Source organism: Myodes glareolus, chromosome 10 (assembly GCF_982192425.1).
Source record: "Myodes glareolus chromosome 10, mMyoGla1.1, whole genome shotgun sequence".
In the NCBI taxonomy this organism is placed as follows: Eukaryota; Metazoa; Chordata; class Mammalia; order Rodentia; family Cricetidae; genus Myodes; species Myodes glareolus.
This window is the reverse complement of record NC_142035.1, coordinates 37,769,147-37,795,334: the sequence shown is the minus strand read 5'-3', so window position 1 is coordinate 37,795,334 and position 26,188 is coordinate 37,769,147. Positions and strand designations below refer to the sequence as shown.

General features: G+C 38.6%; 2 protein-coding genes across 11 annotated transcripts in view; one reads left to right on the top strand and one right to left on the bottom strand.

The window, feature by feature from the left end:
• Positions 1-26,188, top strand: part of Macrod2 (mono-ADP ribosylhydrolase 2) — a 1,889,233-nt gene that overhangs the window by 251,030 nt on the left and 1,612,015 nt on the right. The gene's annotated exons all lie outside the window — the stretch shown is intronic.
• Positions 12,365-25,671, bottom strand: Flrt3 (fibronectin leucine rich transmembrane protein 3). 3 transcript variants are annotated; one of them, XM_048455457.3, is made up of 3 exons: positions 25,439-25,671; positions 17,383-17,583; positions 12,365-15,909 (listed from the first exon to the last, which is right to left on the bottom strand). In XM_048455457.3, the coding sequence occupies exon 3, from the start codon at positions 15,865-15,867 to the stop codon at positions 13,918-13,920; it is 1,950 nt and encodes a 649-aa protein (XP_048311414.1). In that variant the 5' UTR covers positions 15,868-15,909; positions 17,383-17,583; positions 25,439-25,671; the 3' UTR covers positions 12,365-13,917. The 3 variants fall into 3 exon arrangements, with proteins under 3 accessions (XP_048311414.1, XP_048311417.1, XP_085552922.1); XM_048455460.3 differs by lacking the exon at positions 17,383-17,583; XM_085696796.2 differs by lacking the exons at positions 17,383-17,583; positions 25,439-25,671 and adding an exon at positions 16,846-17,369.

Genomic DNA, 26,188 nt, shown 5'->3' with positions numbered 1-26,188 from the left:
AAAAGTCTCAAAGGGAAATGGCTATACCCATCTCATAAATATTTAGTACAACTTTAGCAAATCATTTGTAGATTTGCTCTGAGAAATGGCTATGCAGAGGCTGCATAAATCTCCTCTAAAAATTACGGTGTGTTTCTAAAGTTTCCCCATTTTAAATCTATAGAGTCATCACTAGAAATAGTCTTGGCCGTAGAAATGTACCAAAAAAAGAAAGAAAGAAAGGAAGAAAGGAAGAAAGGAAGAAAGAAAGAAAGAAAGAAAGAAAGAAAGAAAGAAAGAAAGAAAGAAAGAAAGAAAGAGAAGAAAAGAAAAGTGAGAGAGGGGGATGGAAGAAAGGAGGGAGGGAGGGAGAGAGGCAGGCAGGGAGGGAGAGAGGGAGGGAGGAAGGAAGGGAGGGAGAGAGAGAGGCAGGCAGGGAGGGAGAGAGGGAGGGAGGAAGGAAGGGAGGGAGGGAGGGAGGGAGGGGGAGAGAGAGAGAATAGGAAAAAAAAGGTAAGGTATGAGGAATGAAAGTCTTGCATTGATCATCTTATCTCTTTCCACTAAGGAATGATATGCATTCTTCATTTCGTTTGCCAGCCTTGAAACCGTGGTGCCTTTATTTTCACATAGTACTTCTCTATAGCATCTTTCTCAAGACCTCCACTTAGAAGTAGCACTTGGAACTTTAGCCATTCTGTTATATTGTTCTTAAATTATTTTTTTAATGAGTCAAATGAAAAGGATCTAAACAAAATTTTCTTTGACGGAAAACATGGTTGCTTCTTTAAGGTAAGTTTCTATGTGGCCTTCATGTACTATTTTTTTTTAAAAAATAATTAAGCCTCGGGTAATTTTGTTAAAGAATGAAATGATATTCCATAGTGATAAAAAGAATATAGTATTCTTATTAGAAAAGTTTTGAAGTAAGAAAAATAAGTGAAAAAGTGAACCTATCACTAGACAGTTATACCTGTTAGGAATAATTGCATCAGCTCTAAGTGGCCCTTCAGTTTTCTGACATTGGGTCAGTGGGTAAATGAAATGATCATGCTTTGTGTTTGTTCTCTGGACCATATTTTAGCTACGACCTATTAGAGTTTTATTTAACACTGTGCCTAAGAACATGGAATATTGAGAGGCTATCATGACTTCATTACACTCTATCTATTTCAACCTGTGTATACAATAAGTAACTCTCTATCGAGAAATTGCCAAGGACTGGCTAATTATTTTACCGTTTTACCCAATGATTTTACTGTACTATTATGTCCATATGATTACAGCTTAAGATCCACCAATATATGTCAACAAAACTGATACACTTCTTGTCTACTAGCTCATGAAATTCATAATTTTATACATTGAAAAATATGTCCATTTGCTGTAGTGTAGTTGGCATTCATGATTCATTCAGTGGGTATTGTTTTTTTTTTTTTATTTCATTGCACTCAAATTTCTTTACACAACTTTTTTGGTATTCTGCTAGATTTTAGGTGTCTGATGTATATAGTTTGTGTATGGGGTATGTTTTAGGGTATAGGTTGTTCATATGAGGGGTATGGTTAGGGGTATAGGCTGTTCATGTAAGGGGTATGTTTTGGGGTATGAGTTGGTCATATATGGAATATTGTTTGCAGTATAGGTTGTTCATATACTGGGTATGTTTGGGGGATAGGCTTGGGGCTTTGTAGGAATAAAATCTTGTTTCCTTTCATCTTTTATTTTCAAAAATTTGTGTGCACATATGTGCTAATTTTATCCAAACTATATTTCTTTTTGAATACTAATGTTCAAAGAAATCAAAGAAAAAGAATGGTTAGTTATACCCTTTTAATTATTTTTGTAGTGAATTTGTTATTTGAATATTCTTAATCTTTTAGTATTCTTAGCCAATTAGCCAAGGCAGTAGCATTATAAATAACTATAATACACATTTTAAAGAACCAGAATGCCTGCCTACCCTCGCCCCTTTACCCTGATGGCTTCTGGCCTAGTAACATAATTGTGTCTGTCATTGCTCATGCTTCTTCTGGTCACTCTTACGTTTCCAGTGATTTTATAGCTAAGATAATTGTTCTTCAATTAACTTTCACACACTTTCACATAAACTACATCTTAACATAAGCTCAGTTGTCCCTCAGTTATTTGGGACTAGAAATAGTCACATATTTATGATTTAGAAATTTATTTTGACATTCCCACATATTAACATAAATGTCTAAGAGAAAATTCTTTTTTTTAACATTTTCATCTAAAGTTTTAATGAGCCTTGGTGGAATGAACAATATGTATTAGAAAATTGTTCACGTTCACTAAAATATTGAAAGATTTTACAAAAGGAATTACTTGAGATACAAGCAATACCTTAGTGTGTTTTACATATTTACTAACATTAACATAGATAATAATTAACAAGTGAAAAGAATCAGCAGAATGAATCTCTACAATATGTTGCCTGTAGTCACCAATATACCGCAGAGTTGTTGATATGCTGGACCATACCAAGTGCTTACTGTAGTTTAAACTCATTTGCTAATATTATTATAAAATAAGATGAAGAGAGGCGGATTCAGAGAGGTTAAGTCATTTCCCCAACCTGTCATACTGGTAAGTGGCAGTGAGGTACTGATGTCTGTCCTGTGCTTCACACAGTGCAAGCAGTCCCTCAGAGGGGGCCCCTGAAAGGCAGCCGGGTCAAACTGTAATATCTGCATTTAAAATCTATATTAAAACACTCTACTATCTATACTGAATTTTAGAAGCCATTCTAAAATCAGCTGTGGATTTCATTGTTCCAAAAATATTTGGAAGGAACAAATTGGTCACTCTGTTATCTGTCTTGGGCCAGCTGAAAGAGAAAAAGAAAAGGATTAACGTACTTATAGAGAATTCTTCGTCCTGTATTTCTTTATCTTTAAGGATAGTGTAGTTGTTGAGTATGTATGCATTTTCTGACCTTTTGGAGAGAGGTTGTGCTTTGTTCGTTTGTGCTTTACATATTCCGCATGTGCGTTGTCTCAGTTTTTTTTCCTTCAATTTAAAAATGCTTTATCAACTACTTTCACATATATATTAGCAACCTAGTTTGAATTGTCTCTCCACTTCCTTCCAACTTGGCCCTAAATGCAGGTGAAGGGTTCTTTGGTTTCTGGCCCTCCTGCTTCTTCTGAGTCTGCAGCTTCTAAGGAAGGGAGAAACTGGAGATGAGAAAGTGAAATTTGTCTGCAGAGGTGAAAAATGCTTCTTGTGCATGAGAACTAATGCATTTTTTTCTAGGTAAGATTATTGCACTCCAATAGATGCTGAAACCTAATTTTCATTCTTAAGCCTAACCTTAAAAAATATTCATTAATGTTCCTAGAGATTTGTTGTTTTCGGGGCTCTAGCACTAAGCTATATCCCCAGTTCCGAGAACCTTTATTTTATTTTATTTTTTCAGAAAAATACTAACTAAAGTCTTCTGATTAGAAAAGACCAGCAACAGATAAACTATGAAATAGATTTAAGTGTGAGCATAAACCAAGAGATATCATCCTTTACCAGAACCACTCCCTGACCCCAAGGGCTGATGTGGGTTCACAGCTGAAAGAGAACCCCATGTGCTGTCAGACTTAAAGTGAAGACTGTAGTCAGTTAGACATGTGTCTGACTGTTAATATTCTTTCATCCCTAATAAAAAATAATCCCAACAGCAGGAGCTAATTCACCTGAAATACTGTCTCTGGTATATTTTAATAATTCTGTGACTTTGGTTTAACAAGCAGGGGTGTACATAGGTTTTCTTTTCTACATAGGTTGTCTTTCCTTAGCAACAACAGAAATATCCAGATTCCACAAAGTGCGAAGTTTTTTTTTTTTAACCACTCTAGCAACAATGAATCCTTAGAAAGAAGTCATTGTTCCTTCTCCCTTTTGACATTCCCACTCATGCTTTTACCAGAAGTTCACAGAGTTATACAGTGAGCAGAGCCCGGAAGAGACGAGGGGATGCCACTGTTATCAGTTGACTGTAAGATCAGTGGAGGGTGTGGAAGCAAACACAATGTAGTCTGTTAATCTTTTTCCCTACTTTCCCTTGTTATCACTCAATGTTCTAATGTCTGTTTGGACCTGGGGACATGCTTCTATATCATCAAAGGTAAAATGAAATTCATTGAGCACTTATTATGATCCAAGTATGCATTAAATGTTCTGCCTAAAGTATAAATTACTCCTAACAATTAAAGAGGCATCATTATTATCCAGTTTCATAGAAGGTAAAATGGTGGTTCAGAGAAATAGGCCAAAGTGCACAAAGCCATACCCCAAGTATATGGCAGAAACTGGATGTGAACTCAGGTCTCTCTCATTAAACAAAACAATGCTGTTACTCATCTTCTCCAATATTAAGTGTTCATATGACTTATTGAGATGCTAGGTGTATTATTTTAAAACTTGGGATAAGTGTAAATTTATCCAGCATGTTACTATGGAGAGAGCAGCAGAGGGGGTAAAAAAAAACAAAACTCACAATCCCAGAGAACCTAGACAACAATGAGAACCCTAAGAGAGACATAGATAGATCTAATCTACATGGGAAATAGAAAAATACAAGATCTCCTGAGTAAATTAAGAGCATGGGGACCTTGGGAGAAGGTTGAAGGGAAGGGGAGAGACAGGGAGGGGAGCAGAGAAAAAATATAAAGCTCAATAAAAATATTTTATCAATTTTTTGAGAATGTCATACAGTGTGTTTTGATCATACTTCCTTCCCACTCCTCCCAGACCCCACCATCACTTTCTCATCCCTTCCTGTCTTCTTTTTGATTTTTTTTTTACAATACCCCACAGAGTTCAATTTCTGCTGATCATATGCACCTAAGTTTGGGTTCATCCCTTGGAGTGTATTCTACTTCCAAAGGGCCATACCCTTAAAAGAAAGAAAGAAAGAAAGAAAGAAAGAAAGAAAGAAAGAAAGAAAGAAAGAAAGAAAGAAAGGAGACAAGAATCATCATGTTGGGATGCCTGCATTTAGAATCAACTTATTTGATGAAAATTTTAATTTTACTGTATAAGCCTGTGATGCTGGAGGTTATATTATGTATTTGAACTTGGTTTCTTTTGTGAAATAAGAATGAAGCAAGCCATGGATGTGAGATACTTAGTGAATGGTCTTCATTAATTCTGCTGGTAACTATAGAATAGTTTACATTTTAAAAAGAAATTTCCTAAAAGTTGTCTCAGATGACACAGTCATGCAAGTGAAGTTCATTCATCCTCTTCATTCTTCTACCTGTTGGCTTAGGCCGAGTGTGACGCTCACCCATCCTTTAGACAGTAACAATAAGGGTGGCATTTAATTCATGTTGTAAGCACTGTGAGCTTCTAGTTAGCTCAGTAGTTAAATACAGGATGTGAACCATAGATTATGTACTTATATTTTTAATGTGTACCTTTAAAAAATCCTGCAGTTATAATTTAATTTCTCATTTCCCCATACTTCCATAGACAAAGACATCTAAAAACTTTGATAGGTTATTTATGTTACTATCGTTGATGAAATGTCTTTTAGCTTAAGGTCCTATGACATGTTGAAAGAGTGTGAAACAAATGTTGGTTTGTAGTAAATATTATATTATATATAATATTATAGAAAATATTATCTGGATAAGTCATTTTGTTAATTCAAATTTCAAAAATATTATGAAATAATTTTGGCATTTTTCATTTTTGTTATCAGCAATAGTGCCCTTACAGTTGCTATGTCTGATTTTGGACACTAAGTCTGAGGAAAGCTTCAGATAATGACACTTCTTTGTTGCATGAGGACTCTATTGCAGGAGATGTACATTAAGGTTTGCTTCCCAAGTCTGAGTTAAAAGAAAACAGGTGTGATTAAAAATTCTGAGGTAGTTTGTGGCCACAGACCAACAGTGACTAAAGACATCACTCTGAGATCTATGAAGTATGAGAAAGGTTTACCTTAGCCCACCAAATGTTTTAAAACACAATCCTCAAAACGACTTCAAGTAACCAGCAACAGAATGTTTCTTCCTTAATTCAAACCCATCTTTAAAGGCATTGCAACATCTCTACTCATGTTTATTTGAGTAGCCAGGAGCTCAAGATTTAGGACCAGACAAATCCTTATTCTTTTACCTACTAATCATGTAAATGTAATAAGGATTCCACCAAGTTCTGTAAGTCTTAATGATTGAAGAAAATGTCAGAGTGGTTCACACTCAGTGAGTAAAACAGGATATCCGCAAAGAAGACTGAAGAAAGGGATGGGACCTCATGCAGGTGTAAATGAAATCCTCTGAGGATTTGACAAGTCCAGGCATAAGGAAGATGAGCCGAGAAAGAAGAGGATGAGAAAGAAAGGAAGAGAAGAGAAGAGAGAGGAGGAAGAAGAGGGAGAGGAAGAGAAAGAGTAGTGGGAGGTGAGGAAGGAAAAAGGAATGGGAGGTGGGAATGAGAAGAGGAACTTAGGTGGGAGAGAAGGAAGAAGGGGGCAAATAAAAGTGAGGGGAGGAAGAAGGGAGCAAGTGTGGTAACTAGACCATATGATTTCATTCATTAAACGCTCTAAGCTGACCCTCTACATGAAGTTTTAAAAATCTATTTCCTCTGCTCATAATACTGTTTACCTCCCATTCACCTGGTTCCTCTCTCTCTCTCTCTCTCTCTCTCTCTCTCTCTCTGTCTCTCTCTCTCCCCCCTCTCCCCTCCTCTCTCTCTCTCTCTCTCTCTCTCTCTCTCTCTCTCTCTCTCTCTCTCTCTCCCTCCCCTCTCTCCCTCTCTCTCTTTCAAGTCTTCTGCTTTCCCTTAAGTGTACAATATAGATTCTCCAGTCACACTCACTCATAGTAAGTAATTTCCACTTACTTTCACTTTATATGCATTAGGTTTTTGCTTAATATATAAATTTCTGCCCTTTTCCCCACTAGAATATCTATATCTCTTTTGTTTTGTATACCTAGCCCTAAACATGTTTTTTTGGTGTTAATGTTTTTTAATTTTATTGATTTAATTTTATTGAATTGAGCTCTACATTTTTCTCTGCTCCCCTCCCTGCCTCTCTCCTCCCCTTCAACCCTCTCCCAAGGTCCCCATGCTCCCAATTTAGTCAGGAGATCTTTAGATATGGTTATTGAGGAAGTTCTTAGTACATCCCCATTAATGTTGAATGAAGACACATTTCTAGAATTTTTTAAAGCCTAAGTTTGCTCATTTGAAAAACAGGAACAAAAATCCTTATGTATAGATGTATTGTGAATTAAAAGACATTAATATATGTATTTGACAGAATTCTTAGCAAATGGTACTATTATCATCAACAGGAAACATAGTCAGACAATGCTTGTGCCCAATCTATGCATAAGACATCGCTAATATTTTTTAAAATATACTTTAATAAGAGACCTGTGCTAGACTTTTGTTTTATCCAGACTTCTGTGAATGTATGTTTTAACACTTATTCCCACATCAAGGATATAAAAATGAGAAGTTGCATCAGTGATATGAATTGACTTCAGTTTTGCAGTGTCAAAATTGCCCAAGCTGCAGTGAACATTCAACAGGGTAATTACTTTGGGTAGTAATTGTCTAGACAGTCCTCCCTCCCCTCTAGCCAAGTGGCACTGAAAACCAAGTGCGCTTTTGTGTGTGCACACAATCAGGCTGTAAAATCCTATTATCCCCTATTTCCACACCCCTGTGGCTGCTTGCTTCCTTCTGAAGCCTTGATGGGGGAGGGAAAGAAGAAGAAAAGAAAGAAAAGAAAATGAAAAAAATAGAAAACTTTCTAGGGAACTCTAAAGTTTATTTCTAATCTTGCTGTGTCCGTGTAATGTAAAAATAGGGAATGAGAGCACATGTGTGATTTGTGTATGCCTGCAACCAGAGTCCCATGATACTTGTGGGAAGAAATATTTCTGTGTAGAGTTTGGAATGAGGTTGAATTTAATTCTGTTCCGATGTTCACAAAATAGCACAAGATCAACTTTCTTCTTTGAGCCCCCAGATCGGAATGCACATGCTGCTCAGGAGTCTCTGCTGGCTTCTCTTTGTAACTGATCCCCAGCCGCAGACACCCTTCTTGGTTCATGCCCATTTATGTGTCTAGCCTTTCTCCTGCCTGCTTCCACTGGGTCCGCGTCAATCTTTTATTTTGGGTGTGGGGGGAGAGGGGAGTCTAGTTTCCCAGGTGACTGAAATCTTTCTTAACATTCTTTCCCAAGCCTTGACTAATTGACATCTGTTCCCTGAGGATAACACCTTCTCTGCTGTCTGCTACACCTCTCACTACCACTGTGTAATGACACTAGATGGCTGGAGTTAGAGTGTGGAATGTGGGCAGCTTACATTAAAGAGTTTTTCCAGAATCTTGAATGAGCTGCTGTTGTCATTGTTCGTTCTCTTGACATCCATGCCTTACCTAATTCCATCACCTTCTCGATTCTCTTTATCTTTGGGACATATTCTTATCTTCAGATGGAGCCTTCCAATCCTCAACATTATACCCATGCTTCACATTGCTGTAAGTGACTGACTTGGTCCTTCCTAGTTTCTTCCCCAGACCGCAGTTTCTCCATCGTGACCTTGTACCTTGATTTAAGTCACATTCATGCCTTGAGTACCATCTCTAACTTCTCAATTTTCTTTTCTATTCATTTCTCCTCTCTATAAATTCTGATCTCTACATTGTTGTCCCCTCTTTCTGAGGTTAGCAAATCTCTTTACTGGTATTTGCTTCCTTAAAAAAAAAATCCATCTTGTCCTCCCACTGACCTACCAAACCACTTTGCTCTCCTAGCTATTTAGAATTGTCTTAATCATTGTTTTTGTTTTCTTCATCTCTCATTAACTTGTTAATACCCTAGAGGCCACTGAGCTATTACTCTGCAAATATTGCTTTGGTACTGGGGGAGGTAGGTTCCTTTCCCATATTTGGTAGTATCTTTTAATATCATGGTATCATAGTTACATTATTTGTGTTCTTTTTAAAGTAACTTTAGTCCCTTGGCTTCATGTTTTCTTCCCATGGTTATTTTCCTCCTCTGTAACCATTATTCTTTTTTTTCTCCTTCCTTTCTTTTCTTTCCCCTGAGTGTGTGTGTATGTGTGTATGCGGTTATGGTGTGTGTGAGACTTGTGTTTGTGTGTATGTGTTGTACTGCTAGTGAATGTGCAGGTGCTTGCCCCTGTGCACTTGGATGTGGAAGCCAGAGGAAAGTGTCTGGTGTCTTCCTCTGTATCTGCTTCACCTTGTTCCTTTAAGAAGGGCCTCTCCCTGAAGCAGAAGCTTGCCACTTTGACTAAGCTGGCTGGCTAGAGAGCTCTCGGAATCTGGAATTTATGAGTCCCCGTCCCAGCACTTCAGTTACAGGCACATGCATCCATGCCAAGTTTTTCACATGGGTGCTGGAAATTTGATCTCAGATCCTCATGCTTGCCAAGCAAGGATTCTTAGTCACTGAACCATCTTCCAGCTTCCCTGTTGTCTTTAGTTTACTTGTTTGTTTACTTATGTTCTCTTTTCTATCCTCACAGAAGAGATATTTCTTTGACTCATCTCTAGCATCTCTGCTATCTTCCTGTGGGCTGCCTCATCTACCTTCTCAACTTGAATAGCAACCTCTTATTAAACTGGCTCCCTTTCCCAATGCTGACCATTTGTCTCTTGACCTTACTTACCTCTTACAGATATTAACAGAGTACTAACAGAAAAATACTTTGAACATAAGGTGATTTTAATAGATCACCTGGGCTGCTCTTGGGGATTAAAGAGAACAATGTTAATAATGAGTAGACAAACCTGTGCTGTGCATAATCAGCCATTCAAGACCAGCAAAAGCAAAAGTTCTGAAAAGTCTCATCACCAAGATTGTCTTCCATCTTCCTGAAGTGTCTTACCAACATTTTACTGACTTGTACTGAACATTGTCTCACCAGCATTGTATCCTACTGTCTTTCTTATCAGACCTCCAGTTTACACCTGCACTAGCACCATTGTACCAATGTGGCTGTTCCTAGTTTCTCCTGACTAATCTACAGTGTTCTCCATTTCCACCAAACGTTCTTCAACTGCACTGATTTTTTACATGCCTGCTTAAAAACCATGGCCCCAAACTCCCAGTAGAGATGTCATAACATGGAATTCAACACCCACAAAGCACAGCATAATAAACTAATGCCCAATAAGCAGAAAGCAACAACAAAACCAAAATCCAAACTTTTAGTCACCTCCTTTACAGAGTGTATTTTCTCTACACCGTTAGCTTTTTTCCAAATACCTCCTAAATCAGAGACTGCGGTCCTCACCCACACCCGCCTTCACCTGGGAGATCTTAATTCAGTCAGTCTTCCCTGAGGCATGGTTGTCTTAAAATCATTTCTCTTGATTCTGACCCATGCCAGGGTCCAGGGCTCTTGACTATTTTCTCTCTGTGATTTTGTTCATCACTTTCCTTCCATGGTAAATGTCTGCTTTTCTTGCTTTTTTGTTACATCCCTTCAATGTAACAAGCCCTATTTTATCTTCTTCACGAGTACTTATCTAATCTATTCAAAATATGTAATTGCTTTCTTTCTATATTGAAGAAATAACAAGCTTCTTTTACATTACATGTCTTTTAACCTATAAGCAGCATGCTTGCCAGCAGTCTTTGCAATATAGAAGCCACTCAATAAAAGGCATTAGGTTGTAGAATACTTTTACATTCTTAAAGTGGTCAAGCATGAGTTCCTTATTGTTTCCTAATTGAATCATGAATCTCCAGTCAAAGGGTACAGAAGTTATCATTTCAAGACCGTGCTAAATTAACATATACTAATCTTGCTAAGCAGGAGAAAGGAAAGTTGGACATCATTATTATTTTGAGCAACAGATATTAAAACAGTTCAACAGTAGATGGATTCCTTCAACACTCACCCTGTAAGGGGCTTTAGGGCATCAGCAAATCTGCAGGGATTCCTCATGGAACTGTCCTGCTTCATGAAGCCCTAAAATGTGATTCATTTGGAAACTGTGGTTAGGAGAGCATTGTTTACTGGTTCCCCTGACTAAAAGCAATTTCTGATTTTCCAAATATTTTACAAGGGAGTGATTTTTTTCTTTGTAACTTTTATCTAGTTCTCTAAGTTATCTTCTTGTTAAATATATATATAGTCTATATATTCAGGATTGAAATTATTTTGTTCCTATTATTTCATTAGTACTAGACATAGAACTTAGTTTTACTAGCAAAAAAAAAGTGAGCATTTCATACAGGGCATTTAGAAGTACATGTATAACTTGTTAACCTCTTGCCTTTGAAAGTGGAGGCTGAAGCTAAGTAAATAGTGAGCTTTTATCTACTTGGTGCTGTATATTTGTTTATGTAGAACATATTTGGATTTCTTTTAGATGAAGTAATAAAAAGGGGTATACTAAAACAGACGTGATATTCTGTGCTTATTCAAGTTTTACTAATTGGAAAATAGTTGATATAATTCATTTTTCACTTTTTATAAGCCATAAGTTTATTGTGACTTCATAAACTGCCTAGTTCTTTCTCTGAATTCACAGAATTGTAAATTCTGTGAGAACCTAAGTTCTCACTTAGGCTTTGAGAACCTAAGTGAAAATTTCTTCAGAAAATGTTGCTTTTAATCCCAGCACTTGTGAGGCAGAGGCAGGCGGATCTCTGTGAGTTCAAGACTAGCCTGGTCTACAAGAGCTAGTTCCAGGACAGGCTTCAAAGCTACAGAGAAACCCTGTCTTGAAAAGTCAAAACAAAACAAACCCTGAAAATATTTAGTGTTAAATGTACTTTTCAGTCATTCATAGAAAATGAACATACTTTGTAGCAAGAAGTTGAAAGATAAATTGTTGAGTAGCATTTTGAAGTTGTCTAATAAATAAGAGGTAAGGTTTCAGAGCTGTTCATAGCCCAACAGGGAGCAGTGGTGCCTAGCAAATCTCTGGGAGTGCTGTAGATTTCCTTGGCCAGAACAGTAGAAAGGAATGCTCTGCGGGTGTCTGTGAGGTCCCATCACATGGGCTCCTCTGAGCCTCACAATGACCTCTTGCTTCTGTTTTAGTACTCTATACGATGGACAGAAGAGGGCCACGAGCCTACTTGGTTTGACTACATACCTATTAAGAGGTAGATAACAGATTTCAGGTCTTTTGATGCCAACTCACTCTCCCAAAAGAATATTGAAAAGACAAATCAGCCTTTGCAAGACCACCTTTAAAAAGTATCAACACAGACAGCAGCAACGGTGCTCATAAAGGAAAAAGACATTGGAACCAATCGTAAGTTCTTCGTCTACTGAGTGTATAATGGAACCAAAAAAACCCCGTATTCATCCACAAAACACTGACTCTTGGAAGTAAAAATGATACACAACCTCATGACCCTGCTATTTCTTTATTTGAACCCAACTTTTATTTTTATGCCTAGAAAAATACAGGGAGGTGTTTAGGATGAACGTGCTAGCAATTTTCTACCTTTAGTGATAGTAACATAGTCCCCAAAGCAAGCACAATTATTCTGTGTGTTTTTCTTAAGTTTTATTCAGCAATAAGACCATAATTTTTCATATTTAAGGAAGTATGAAAAATTTGTCGAGTTTCAAAAGCTGAATACATGTAGCGTTTGATCAAGGCACATACAAGACTGGCCAAAGGGCGTACAATGCACTTTGGTTTTTTGTTGTTGTTGTTGAAAAAAAAATCATGGCAACAAAAAAGTGGTATGGTTTTTAAACAAGTTATAGCTCACAATTCAGTAGGAAGCTGTAAAGGAATGTTACATTACAAGTCCATTATGTAATATCTGGAAACCCGTGGCAGTAATGGGCAGTATTCTCCACCATTGTGAAAGTAAATTGAATATTTATGTACAGTGGTAAAGCATCTCATATAAGCCAGATCTAAATTTGATTACTAGTGTTTATTTTCCTTTGAAATTCTCACTTAAAGTACTACTCTCTCTGGATCGCTCAGAGGAATTACTGATGGTTACACTACCTTCGTAACTATGCAGACAATTTTTCTTAGACATCCTTTGCAATAAAAACATCATAAACACTAACAATTCTGTGTTTAGGATTCATTTTTCAAGAGTCTGGATGGTACAGGCAAAAATCAAGATGCAGTTCTAGTATATGCATTGATTATACTACACAAGTCTAAGTTGTCATGGTTTTATAAGTGCACATCCCCCCTGCACGTGCGTCATTGTTCTTGTGAAGTCCGTTATTCTTGATGCTCTGCTGACAGTGGCTTTAGCAGCCGACTTCACATTGCTTTTGTGTCAGCTGTTGTATTCAGTTCAGAAAATATGCTTACCTCTCCTAAGGATATTTGATTTGCCTAGGGAAAATGAGATGTGCAGCAAGTTTGATATTGCCCATTATGTCACATATTTTGATTTATTGAATACCACTGGGATAATACAAATTTAATCGCTGTAACATTATTTCATAACTAGTTTTTGAAATTTATTTTCTCATTCAGCCAGGTTTCTTTTTTTTTTTTACATTGTATTAATACCAAAGTGAAAAACGGCCTGTGCTTATACTACAAGGACCTCATGGGGACGCAGTCCTGATTGTTCAACACAGCAAGAAAATTCACTTTCACAGTCAACAAGTCATCTTACTCAGTAGAACACAAAGTAAATGGTTTATAACTTCAATATCTGCAAGGAAAATACAGTACAAATTACTAAAAAATACTAAAATATAGAATTGTGTTCAGGCATCTCCACTACATCAACCGCAGCAGCAACCTGAAATCTGAAACTTTTAATAAAAAGTTCTTAAATATAAATTATATGGCAAATGTACAGTACATTGCTTTTCTCAGTCTCTTTTCCAGTGTTTTGCAGTAGAACGGAGTTCCCGCCATCACCTTTCTTAGGTTTGAAAACCCTAAAGCAGTCTGGCGTGGGGCCTCCTGCATCATGAGTGCGAGTGGTCCGAGTCTGGGATCCCACTGTCTCTGTAGCTCCGGTTACTACTGCTTTCGCTGTGGTTGTTTTTGTACAGATTCATCCCGTTCGGAGGAAATATGGTGTGTATTACAAACTCCTCCTTGGAGATGGGTTCATTGCTTATGGGGAGCATCTGAAAAGAAGTTTCCCTGATTTCCAGGATGGAGTTGTCCTTCTTAGTGCCTGCTTCTGCATAGTCGTCCTTTCTTCTCCTTCCTTTGCTGTACGCACAGTTCCGCGAGAACAGCGACCCGTTCCTATGCACATACCAACACACCAGGGCCAGGAGGGCGATGGTTACCAGGGCCACAGCCCCACCAATGATAGCCGCCAAAGGTAAATTCGGATTTTTGTAAGGTTCTTTCTCTTGCTCTCGATTGAGGGTGGTTGTGGGGTTGTACATTCGAAGAGGGGCAGTTTCGGTTTCAATACAAACAGGGGCTTCATCAAACAGGTAAAGGTTACTGGTTTCCATGGGAACCATGCATACTCTATAGGGCGAGTCAGGCTCTAGGGCTGTGACCAAGTATTCGCTGCGGTCTCCTGTTACTATTGTTTCTGTTATAGATCCAAACGCTGGGCTGTGGCCCAGTTTAAGCCAGCTGAGTCGCAGGGCAGTCATAGGCAGAGCAAGTCTCCAGGAGATATGGATTGTGTCAGAGGTGACAGACTTCACAGTAATTAAAATTGTTTTTCGTGCGGGGCTGCCTGTAGTTCTCTGATCCTTAATGAGCTTGGGGTTTTTAATATCTGGCTGTTTGGTCACAGGAGCTGGCCACTGTCCTTGAGCAGGATACGCTGTGTTAGGTATTGCAGTGGTGATCTGAATGGTGCTCACAATCCCACTGTCTTTACAATCAAACAGGTCCGCACTGAGGTCCTTGATAGCCATCCCACGAACCTTTTCTGGGGCTTGGCACATGAGCCCACGCACGTTGACCTTCACGGGGAGTGACTGTAACCAGTCCCGTACCCATTTCATCTTGCATCCACAATACCAGGGGTTGTTGCGAAGAATCAGTTGTGTTATATTGTCCAAATCGTCAAAGATACCCTGAGGTAAATTGCTTAGGTTATTATTGGACATATCAAGTCGATACAGCTGCCTTAAATAGGAAAAAGCATGTGGGGGTACCCGGTTGATGTGGTTGTCTTGAAGGTAAAGCTTCCTCAGGCTTGTACCCGGAAGGTTCACAGGGGCGGCTGTCAACGAATTCCGCACCAGAGACAGTTCTGTTAAGTTTACTAAATTGAAGAAAACTTTGTCACCCAAACCATGGTTGTTCAACAAGTTTCCATCTAAAACCAGGCGTTTCAGGCTTGTGAGACCGTGAAGTGACGGTGAAGAGATAGTTGATATACGATTGTCATCCAGGCGTAACTCTTCTATAGTCCTGGGCAAGCCCCCGGGGATTGTGCTAAGGTGGTTGCGGGACAGAAAAAGCAGTCGCAGATAGTTGCTGTCTCGAAATGCTCCCTCTTCGATGCTCACTGCAGAAACGGAGTTATCATCCAAGTGTAGCTCTTCCAGGTACGGAATTTTCGAAAGTGAATCATATGTGATAGTTCTGATGTTATTCTCTTGCAAATGTAACTCTTTCACGTACTTTGGAAGGTTGGTAGGAAATTCATCTAAACTGTTGTGGTATAGGTATATTCTTTGTACTTTCAGCAAGTTTTTCAAATCGGAAGGAATCCCAACATTGTTTATTTGATTGTTCTGAAGGTAGAGTGTTGTAGCATCCTCCGGAATTCCCATCGGAATGGATGTCAGAGAGCGATCGTTACAGTAGATGAAGCCCGCATCACAGCGACACACAGATGGACAGGATTTAGCCATAGCTGACAGAGGTGCCACTTGAAAGAACAGTCCAATTTTAGTCCCGATGAGGAAGAGGCTCCAGGCTGGACTGATCATGGTCAGAAGTGTTGAGGTCTTTATAGCAGGTAGCTTCTGTTACTACAACAGAGTAAGAAATGATAGAAAATAATGAGGCAAGAATACTGAAGTGTCTAAAGAACAGATGTGGAAATGGAAATCATCGATAGCAAATTTCAGTATTTTAATTTTCAGAGAGGAGCATGCCAGGAATTCATTGCTGTCTATAAACAAACACACTCATGTAATTTTTTTTACCTTCAGTATCTCTAGAATGTAAATTTACAACTATCGTGCTTAAATCCATTTTATTTAAAATATTGAATATAATTAATCAAAAATATTTTAAATTATAATTTATATCAGATTTGTCTAGTCATGAAGATTATCAAATTTCTAGCTTTTTAATATTCATAGAAACTGACTTAGAGGAATATACTTTGTAATTAATATATAATATATATGTCCGTGATTTCGGTCTCCTTTGGCAAATGATCATAAAAGTATAGAAATGTGTAATCTATGCTTTTACTCTTCTGCAATAATAAGCTACACACATCTTGAGTTCTTTAATCTCAGTAAAGCCAAGCATTTGCATTGGTTATTAATAGTTCTTAAATGTTAATATTATATATTGTTTAAATGGCATTTCTGAAAAAAGAGTAGGAAAAATACTTTAGGGAAAGAATTGTACAGCTCAAGTGTCCAGCTGGTGCACGTGGACAGTTAGTTCCTGCTTACCTTTCTTTGTCTCAGTCCCTACTTTGTTACAGTTCATACTGTGTGGTTTGATAACTTGGTCCAGGTTTTGTTGTTTTCAGTCTCACCACGTGTTTTAACACTGCGCACTTATCTGTCTTCAAATTCTAAGCTAGAATGGTTCAAGTTTCCCCGTGGGCTGGAGACTTACAGACTTATGTGGATATGCCGTGTGTTGTTCCCTTCTCCACCTCTAGGTATTACTCAGCCTTTATAACTTTAGGCATGAAAATAAAATAGCTTAATGCTTTTTCCTACCTTATTGAACGATGTTAAGTAATTTTACGTCCAATGCACATATGTTACTTTCTTGGTGAGGGGCTTGGACTTTAAAACTCTTTAGTCCTTGGAAATGTTCTTCACTGCTTATTCAAGTAATTCTATGCCGCACACACCTCCGGGTCAGGCTTGCTGCTGTCAATGAACCTTCCAGCTGTGGTTCAGCATGGCGGGCAAGCTCATTAAAGCAGGGGCCAGAAACAACTCAGCTTCCGGTTACTATGCAGGGCACATGACTTCCTAATGTTTTTTTTCCCCTCTGATAGTTTCAGTGTGGTGGCTCCTTTGTGTTGTTTAAGTCCCTCAGTGGAAACTGCCCTCTTTGAAATTCTTATTGGCTCTTCTGTGCAATGTGGTCAGAGATAGTAACTTCAGATCCTCATGAAGAAAGCCATTCATGATGCTAAGACCTGGGTAGTAATGGGTTTTCCAGGCAGTTACCCCCTACCTTTATTCTCCTCCAGGATTATCTGAGTATAAACTCGGTACAGTAGCTACATCCTGAGGTGGGATTACCTGCTGTGAAATAGCTATTTCTTCTTCTACTTCTTGCTGCTTTCCCAGAAATTCTCTTCCAGTCACGTTTCACTGGGATGGGTGGAGTCTCTTTTAAGAAGCAAGGGAAACAACGCCAATAGTCTTCATGGAAAGAGAAGGAAGCACACTAAATTTGCTTTATATTTCTCTTGCTGAAAATAGGCCAGGATTGAGCACCTCCTGTGAAAGGGGGAGGGGGAAGTAATACTATTAACAATGAAAATTAACCCACTAGAGAACTTTCCTAGTGGCTTAACAACAATTATTTCTGCTAAGCAACACATCTTTCATCAGAACAGCTGGTGGAAGTGGTAGACTGCCCTCTTTGTGTTTGTTTCCCACTTAACTATATAAGTTAAGTCGGAGCCAAAGATGAGATTGTCATCCTACTGATAGCTCCCATTGTTAAGTGATTCTTAGTGTCACACTGAATCAAACACAGAGGCAAAATTTCACTTAAGAAGCAGTAAGACCCTTTCAAATAAATTCAGGCTAATGTGTTAGAATACACGTTTGGATGCCCTGGTATACAATGTTTTAAAAGAAGAACATGCCAAAGACAGGAAATAATGGCGAAGGTTTTGATGAAAACACTGTGATGTCTCTGTACTTTCTGAACATGGTTTTACAAATCACACCATCTACCATTTAAAATGCTAAAAACACATAGCATTAGAGCTCTTCTCTTTATTTGGTCAGTGCTCAATTTGGTGCTTCCATTTTTTTAGCTAAATAATGTGGGCATCCTCACCTTCCTACAGGACTCTCCTGTAGCTGGAAATTTTACAATGTGTGTTCTTGCTCATTTGGGAGCAAAGATGTTCAAGTCACAGTTAGGACTTTTAAACTGTGTTTTTAAAAAGGGAATACTGCTACAAGTTCCTTTTAGTACTTTGAACTTTAAAAAAATTGTATTGTAAATAGGAAGGTCATTGTTTTGTTCCATCTCCTTACATCGGTCATTTAGGAAGAATGACAACATGAGGTATCTCTTTTTCTCAGTTTAAACATGAACATGCCAATCCCCACAATTTGGGAACATGCTAATTCCCAAAGAAAAACTTTAGATGTAATTAAAAAGACCAGTCATTGAGCTGTTGACAGCTTTACCCATTATCCTGATAGAACATTCGTGAGCAATTTTAGGAGGTTGCACGAGGGGATAAGTGTGGCATGCATTACTCAGGATCACCCATTCAACACTTCCTTATATAAAGAACATTTGGATACATGGGAATATTTGACCATGAGATTCAGGACCAAAGGAATCATTTGCTTCTCTGCCAGTTACTATCTAGTATCCAACAAGGATAGCATCTGTTCCAGAATTTACTGAGAGTGTATTTTAACCAAGGCCACAATTCGTGTTTCTGTCTTTTGTTGCGAAAGTCTCATTTCTTTTAGTTTGTCACTAGACACAAATGCTGTCATAGACTATATTAATAATAAACAAACTTGAAAACGGCAAATATACACTTTTTTCCACAAATTTAAGCAACCTGAAAATAGCAGATGGCAAGTGGAGAAAGCAGACTCATGAATACAGCAAAGAGCCTGCAGAGGAGAGTTGAACTGGTTTGTGTTTAATGTGAGGGCTTTCACATTATTACTGGATTTCAATAGCGTATTTGCTTATAAAATGTGGCCTTCTAAGTGTGCGAGTGTGGGAAAACCAAGCTGCCAAAATTATAACTATAAAGTTACTTTTGTTGTAAATGTTTTCTAGCCTTGAAAATGATCCAACATATAAAATAATGTTATTTTAAGTCAAGGAGAAAATAGCTTCAGTTAAGTTGCATTAAAAACTAATTTAAAACTGCTATGAAAATAACAAGTGAGAACCTGTATGAAATGACCGACTGTCAAGCAGTTCTTATGTTCCAGGGGCAGTAAGGCAAGGCATATTTCAGAGGACAGATGATGAATCTACTGAATGGGATCTGAAAATGGCTGGTTGTTCTGAGTCAGGACAAACCACAGTGTGACATTTATAAGGACTGGGGATAAAATAGCTGCAGTCGCTGCTTTAAAAAGAAGAAGAAAATAAAAAAGAAAGAAATCTCACATCTATTTTACCAAACCAAGCTTTAATAATATATGTTTTGATTCTCATTTTTTTAACCTGAGATGGAAAAATATAATAATGTGAAAACACAGATTAATTCTGTTTACCTGGTTTATACTTAGGAAATTGCTATCACTGGTGTTTGATATACAAACTCAACATCTGCTGCTGAATGTTCAGTGTGAATTGACAGAAAAGTTTCAGCCTCACTAAATCATGAGAAGAATTCACTTCTCCCCAGATTTCATTAAAACTAAAAGTAAAAGCATAAACACAACTGTTTTCTTAGAAAAGGCTAGTCTTAGAAATGGACACTGCATATAGTTCCTCTCACTTGCCCCTGCCACTTTCTGGTCAAAATCGTTCAGCTTATGCTTTGGCTGCATTTTATGTGAATTTATACCCTCTGCATATATCAAGTTGTAGTGCTAAATAGAGATTTTTGGCATAATTAAAATCATAATGGTCTCTGTATTATAAGCAATCCAACTCCCGTACCTACACTAGGTTTCTGAGCTGGATCCCCATAGTCACAGACATTGACCATGTAGCTGAATGTGAATGATGCAAAGCAAAATGACCAGCACTGCCAATGGGCACCGTGGCCAGTGCTTCAGGCCTGGCTTCAGAGCCTTCTGTGTGCCTGGGCTTGAAAAAGGCCATTGCTTCTAAACAGAAAGCCATCAATGCTCTAGAAAAATATCGCTACTTGAGTAAGGGGGAGGATGTAAATGGGGCTCTGATACCTAGTGATGTGTTCTAAAGGTACTGTTAATGGCATCATTACAGATGTAACACTCAAACCCCAGCTAAAGGAAAAGCACGCTCACCTTACCGGTGAAGTAGATTTCTACGTCATCTTTTGATTGTTTCTTTTCAAAATAAAAAAAAAAAAACAATGGTTTATAACCCCAACCCAGTCTAAAGTCTCTAATTTTTTTCCTAATATATCAAAGAAAGTACATGAATAGATAAAGATGCTAGTCTTTGGAGATACTTTATGAAAACTAATAAATATTAAGTTGTTTCTCAATAAGACACTGACTTTTAAGTAAAATCAAGAGCTTGATGCAATGAACATGTTCACAGGATTTCTTTTGTCAGAGAAAACACTTGAATGAGGAGGTATTTCTTAGATTTTCAGGATATAATTTAGCTTAAAGTGAGGTATGTGACGATAACGAACTTCCCAAACCTTGGATTTGCTACCTTTTACTCAAGTTGCTTTTGATTTAACTTGTTTGACTAGTACACTCTGAAGAAAATCTACGTCAAGTTAACGTGAGATTTGAGTTCTGACTTATTGGTTTGCCTCACAGAGTGATTTCTTAATGGCAGAAACTCTTAAAAATATTAGTTTTAAAAATAAAATGGCATTTAGAATTCACAATCAAAGCTGGCTGCATTATTTTAAGTAAAACCTTGATATTGAAGAAAATACATGCTTCAGCAAATCTGTCCATGTCTGTAAGTGTTTCTAGCTAAACTGGAATGTACACAAGCCGCATCTCGCGTATTAGGGAAGTCATTTGTTTATGAAGGTGAAATTGCTCACCTAATGAGCAACCTGTGAATTACGACGACTCTGCAGCAAGAAACAGCATTTCAAGTGAGCTGTAAACACGGTGAAGCTGGAAAACTGGACTCCATCAGGTTAGTTAAGAGTGACAGCAAAATGCTTTCTACGCATCCTGTCTGGTAGTTACATTTTCCACAATCATCAGATTTCAGGAAGGTCCCAATTCCTTTGTTGAATGCAGGCAAGCCGAAGGCCCGCTCCTCTTCTCCTGAGACTCCTGAGTCTGCAGGGTTTGCTGAGAGGCGGGGAAGCAAGCATGCCTTTTCACACTTGGTTTTCTCCAGACTCTTTTCTGACACGAGGAAGGTTTTGTTTCATTTATACAAAACAGAGGATAAAAAGTTCCAAAGCAGAAAAGGATTTCCCCACCGAGTTTGTTATAAATGAATCTTAGTTCTGCCTTTGCTTCATTTAGTTTGTGTGTAAAGGGAAATGAAGCATCTCTAAGACAAAAAGATGGGGTGTTCCCTTTTATCACACCACAGGCTCTTCTTTCACGATATTTACGCCATACTAAATGAATTAGAGACCTAAGACCCAGATGAAGGAGGGGACAACCGAGAGCGAAGCTGAGTGGCCCAGGGCTGGAGGCCCAGGGTGTGCTTCAAGTTTGTGCTGACGCTGGTGTAGCTGTACTGGAAAGTATGCCTGCCTGTATTACACCAGAAACACTGACACTGCAAGCCTAACATTTCGCTTCCAGGGTGTGAGTCCAGCCTGCTTTACATTCCTAGCCTTTAAATTGCCACGCGATAGTTGGACAACTATTTCTTTGAGTCGACGCTTTGACAGTCTCTGTTCTGGTTAGGGAGACCATCTAAAATCATAAAACACATTGCTTCTTCATGTCTGCCTGGGATATTTATTGATTTAAACTAGATGAAGAGGAAAACCAACAACACATAAAGCTGATTAATCCATACTTTAAAAAGTGGTGCTTAACCAGATGTGGTCTGCGGGTGTTCTCTTCAAAGTTGCCACGGCAACTTGTGCACGTGAAGCAAAAGAACAAAAGCTGTCATTGTCTCATCAAGTGAAAGCAATTTTTGCTCTCCTCCTTTGAGTGAACTAATACCTGGAAAGAGCTGCTCATACATTCCTGACACTTAATTTTGGAGTGGGAGACAGACTGTGCAGAGCGAAGGCACGTTACCTATTGACTAAATTATACTTCATGCATTTCTTCTTAACATCTATTCCGTGAATTCTTGCTAATGGATAAAACTTAAGTCCTGAAAGGTCCCTCTTCTGAAGTATAAGATGGCTTTCAAAACTGTCTATATCATTGTGATGTTTAGACAAATTTAGTTACGTTGATCTGCATTTCGAAAGTGCTTTGTGAAAGAAATATACCTAATTTGTTTTTTAAAAGGAAGGGTCCTTTCCCGGAAAGCAGTTTGCTAACCAACCATCTCTTGATTGGAAATAGGTTTGCTGACTTTTGGAAAACCTGTAGCGGTGGCATGTTAGAAGTCAAGAAACATCCCTTTTCTGCTCTGAGGAGAGACTGCCGTTCTGAGCGCGGATATTGCTGAGAGATTTACTGTTGAGTTTTGCCCGCTGGGGGGTGGTACACTCTACCAGAACACTGCTTGCAGAAGCCGCAAGTCAGATGTTGGCTGCTGCTGGCCAGTCTTTCCCTGGTTTAATTACAACAAAGCCTCCCGTTGAGAACAGTGAAGGCCTCCGGGGCAAAAGGTGGGGGTGGGCGGGATGGGGAACCGGGAGAGAAGGGGGAGGAGTCAAGGCTTTTGAAAATTCACGGAATCCTATTTCCCTCCCTGACTTCATTTATGGTGCTCCTCATTTGACACGAAACAACTATTTATAATGCCTTTTTACAGAATCGGTATGAATAAGAGAACGTAGAAAGGGTTTATTCAGAATTTTTAAGTTAGCTTTAGGTTTTGCCATTAATCACGCTCTTTGTTGTGCAGCCCACCCACCTTTAAAAGGGAAGAGGGCTGAGACCAACTGAAATGGCAACTCTCAACTAAATATTTTTAAATGACCAGATTTAATTTAACATTCATATGAACACAAGCCGATCATAACTAAAGTACAAGAGAGAAACATTCATACAATATTAAAATAAGGCGTATACCTTCCTTCAGCCACTAATATCTGTTAGGCTTTAAATTGTTCAAAATAACCAAGCTAGAGAGAGGAGAAAGCCCTGGGATGTGTGGCCAAGAAAAGCACAGGGGAAAATCTGCATTGCTTGCGCTTGCATGTTTATAGCTGATAATTGTATTTTTCATCTGGAGGGACTGAGCGTTCATTAGGGTCTTGTGTCCCTAGGCAGGAGACGCTGAGTATAATTGGAGTTTCTATTTGATTGGGCAATATAGCCAGCGAAGAAACTGGGGTAAAGATAATTAATAGCTCTCTAACAAAGTCTGACAGCCACAAGATTTCAACCAAATTTATTTCACACCGCTTCATTTAGCTCTGAAAAGTTTTGATAGAATTGGAGACTCCTTAATTAACACTTGAAAGCAAAAGAAACATAGCTTCTATTCACTGCCACATTTAGTTATGACAAATTTTCTGTTTTGTTTTGTAATCTTTTTAAATTTTTGCAAAAACTTTATTTGCTGCCCAGTTATATATTTCGTAAACATTAGATTCAGGAATTGTTTAATTGGGCATTCAGACCGAACCAGAATCAATTTTGAAAGGGGTGTGCAGAGAAACAAAAAGCCTAATTAATAACCAATCAATGCTACTATTGGAATACCCTATTAATGAATTCATTATGTTTATTCATTTGCTAACATCTTTTCTGACCCTTGGGAGTTCTCTATTAGAAGAATAAAGTGATTTTTTTTATAATTTAAACACATGCACTGACATTTTTAACCCTTTTCTTCATTTTAGGGTGACAAATATATAATTGTATATATGTATATATATCCATATACACATATATTTGAAGCTAAGTTGTATAACCAATCTTTGCATAGTCATAACATACTATGATTGCTAATATTTTAGTAATTATATTTTTGTTATACTTTTAAAGGATAAATTTCTTCACTCATTTTCAAAGAGATGGGTGTCAGTCACCAGTCAGTGTGAGTCAAGCTTTAGTGATTCTAGCCTGAGAGCAGACAGGTTCATCCTTTTCTGTTTAAGCTGGTCAGGGTATTCTCATGCAGTTAGGCATGAATGAAGGAATCGCTACAGCTAAAGCACTTTTCATGGCTTTAATCATGTTATTTCATCCTAATCACATAGCCAAATGTGCATTTTGAGGCATAGATTTACTGAGAGAAATTAAAATAACTAATTATTAAAACCATTTAATTTTCTCATTGAAAAATGCCAACATTTTCAATTTCCTTTTAAGTCTAAATAAATAAGCCCCCCTCCCAATGTTGAGAAAAGATGGGCCTGTTGCACTCTTTACCTTTATGCAACCATTTTGTTTCAGACATAATTTATGAAAAACACTTTATTTTTCAGCAGATACCTTTTGGAAGCTTTATAGTCTACAAGCATTTGTTTCGATATAAGATTTTCCTCAGTGAGCTGCAAGTGAGTGGCCACTTAGCCTTTGGCATTTGACGATGACTCTAGGCTTTGCTCCCCGGCTACCCTCACTGCATACATCAAGCACCAGCTTCCAGGGTGATCTTTGTTAGTTTTTTCTGAGTGGACTTACCCAGTTACTATGCTAGTCACATTCTACACTTGCCCAAGCGATGGATTGATTTTGGCATTCTCCTAGACTGGGAATATGGTTTGGCCCGAGACTCTGAGTTGAATGTACTAGTTGAGATTCCCGAGCCTGAAATGCCTGAAGGAGCTGTGGCAGGATAAGCGGTGCACGCTCTCAGATCTAGGTGTAGCTGTTAATCCTCCACGGAGGCATCTTGTTCTCTCCCAGGGCAGCTTGCTGGCTGGGAGCAAGATGTACGCTTTCCATGTACTGCGTACTCATGGGCTGAGGGATTATCGATTTTCTTTCACAGTTATAAGAACAGCGGTTGGTGATCATACCACACACACAGTACACACCAAGTTAGCGACCTTTCGCTTTTGTAGAGGAGAAAAAAAAAATCTGCCTCCTACTCTATCTCAAACACTCAACTTTCCAGCTTCCAGTTTTCCGTAAAGCTTTGTGCCCATAGCAATTGCTTGAAACAGAGGGGAAATATTTATTATTATTCTTAATGCTCTAAGGTTGTAAGAAACTTCTCACATTTAGTCTATTTAGGCAGACTTTCCCTAGCTGGCTTGCACGCACATCTTTGCTAGTCTTGCTGACGGAGCAAAGGTGGCTACTTGGATTCTTCATGGAACCCAGTAAGTCATTTCCTTCTAGAGAGTAACAGCGAGCGAAGTTTCTGGGACAATGATAAGAAAAAAGCATGGAAAACACTTACCAGGAAGAAGGGGGGAAAAACAATCCTTTATAGCCTGCTGCTACAGCTGTAATTCCATTGCCTTTGAGTTGAAGTAAAAATCCTCCCCCGTCTGCGGAGCGCGGCATCCAGTGCACACAAAGCCACAGCAGCTGCAGCCTAAGCCGGTCCCGCTTCAGATCACTCCTGCGCTGAGGACTGCGCGCGAGAGCATCCAGTTGACTGCGCGCAGCCCACCTCCAAGTCTGAAGTTTAAAGCTTCACCTCGCAGTGGTTGAGGAAGGGGGTGATGTCATAGGTGGGCAGGACTTAGCCCGGCTCTTGTTCAGTGAGGTAACTGGATAATCAGACAGATGAGCTTTGCCAACGCTAGAGGGGGTGAGAGAAGCCGAAATGAGCCGTCCAGCTTGCCAAAGCCGAGATGCCATTTGGTTTGTAGGCAGCCCCGCAGATTCTAAGCATATCCGAAAGTTTACTACTACTGGGTAGTGGTAGCACACTCAGAAAAATAACACAAGCGTGCGAGAAGGATATTTGTAAGAGCACAGTAGAGGAACAGGTGTCTCCTGTCCAAGCCATCTGTACTGAAGATAAGTTAATAGGAGTCAGCTTATTTTCCTTATGCTACATCAGTGTTAGAGCTGTGGAGAATGGAGGATGGCAATCCCAACTGATATTTATTGGATCAATGGATAGCAACCTGGTTCAAATGATGATTTACATACAAGAAAGGAAATGGGAATAGGAGAAAGATAAAATTGAAGAAAGCAG

Coding starts and splice junctions, on each gene's coding strand:
- Flrt3 (XM_048455457.3), bottom strand. CDS start 15,867: ATGATCAGTCCAGCCTGGAGCCTCTTCCTCATCGGGACTAAAATTGGA.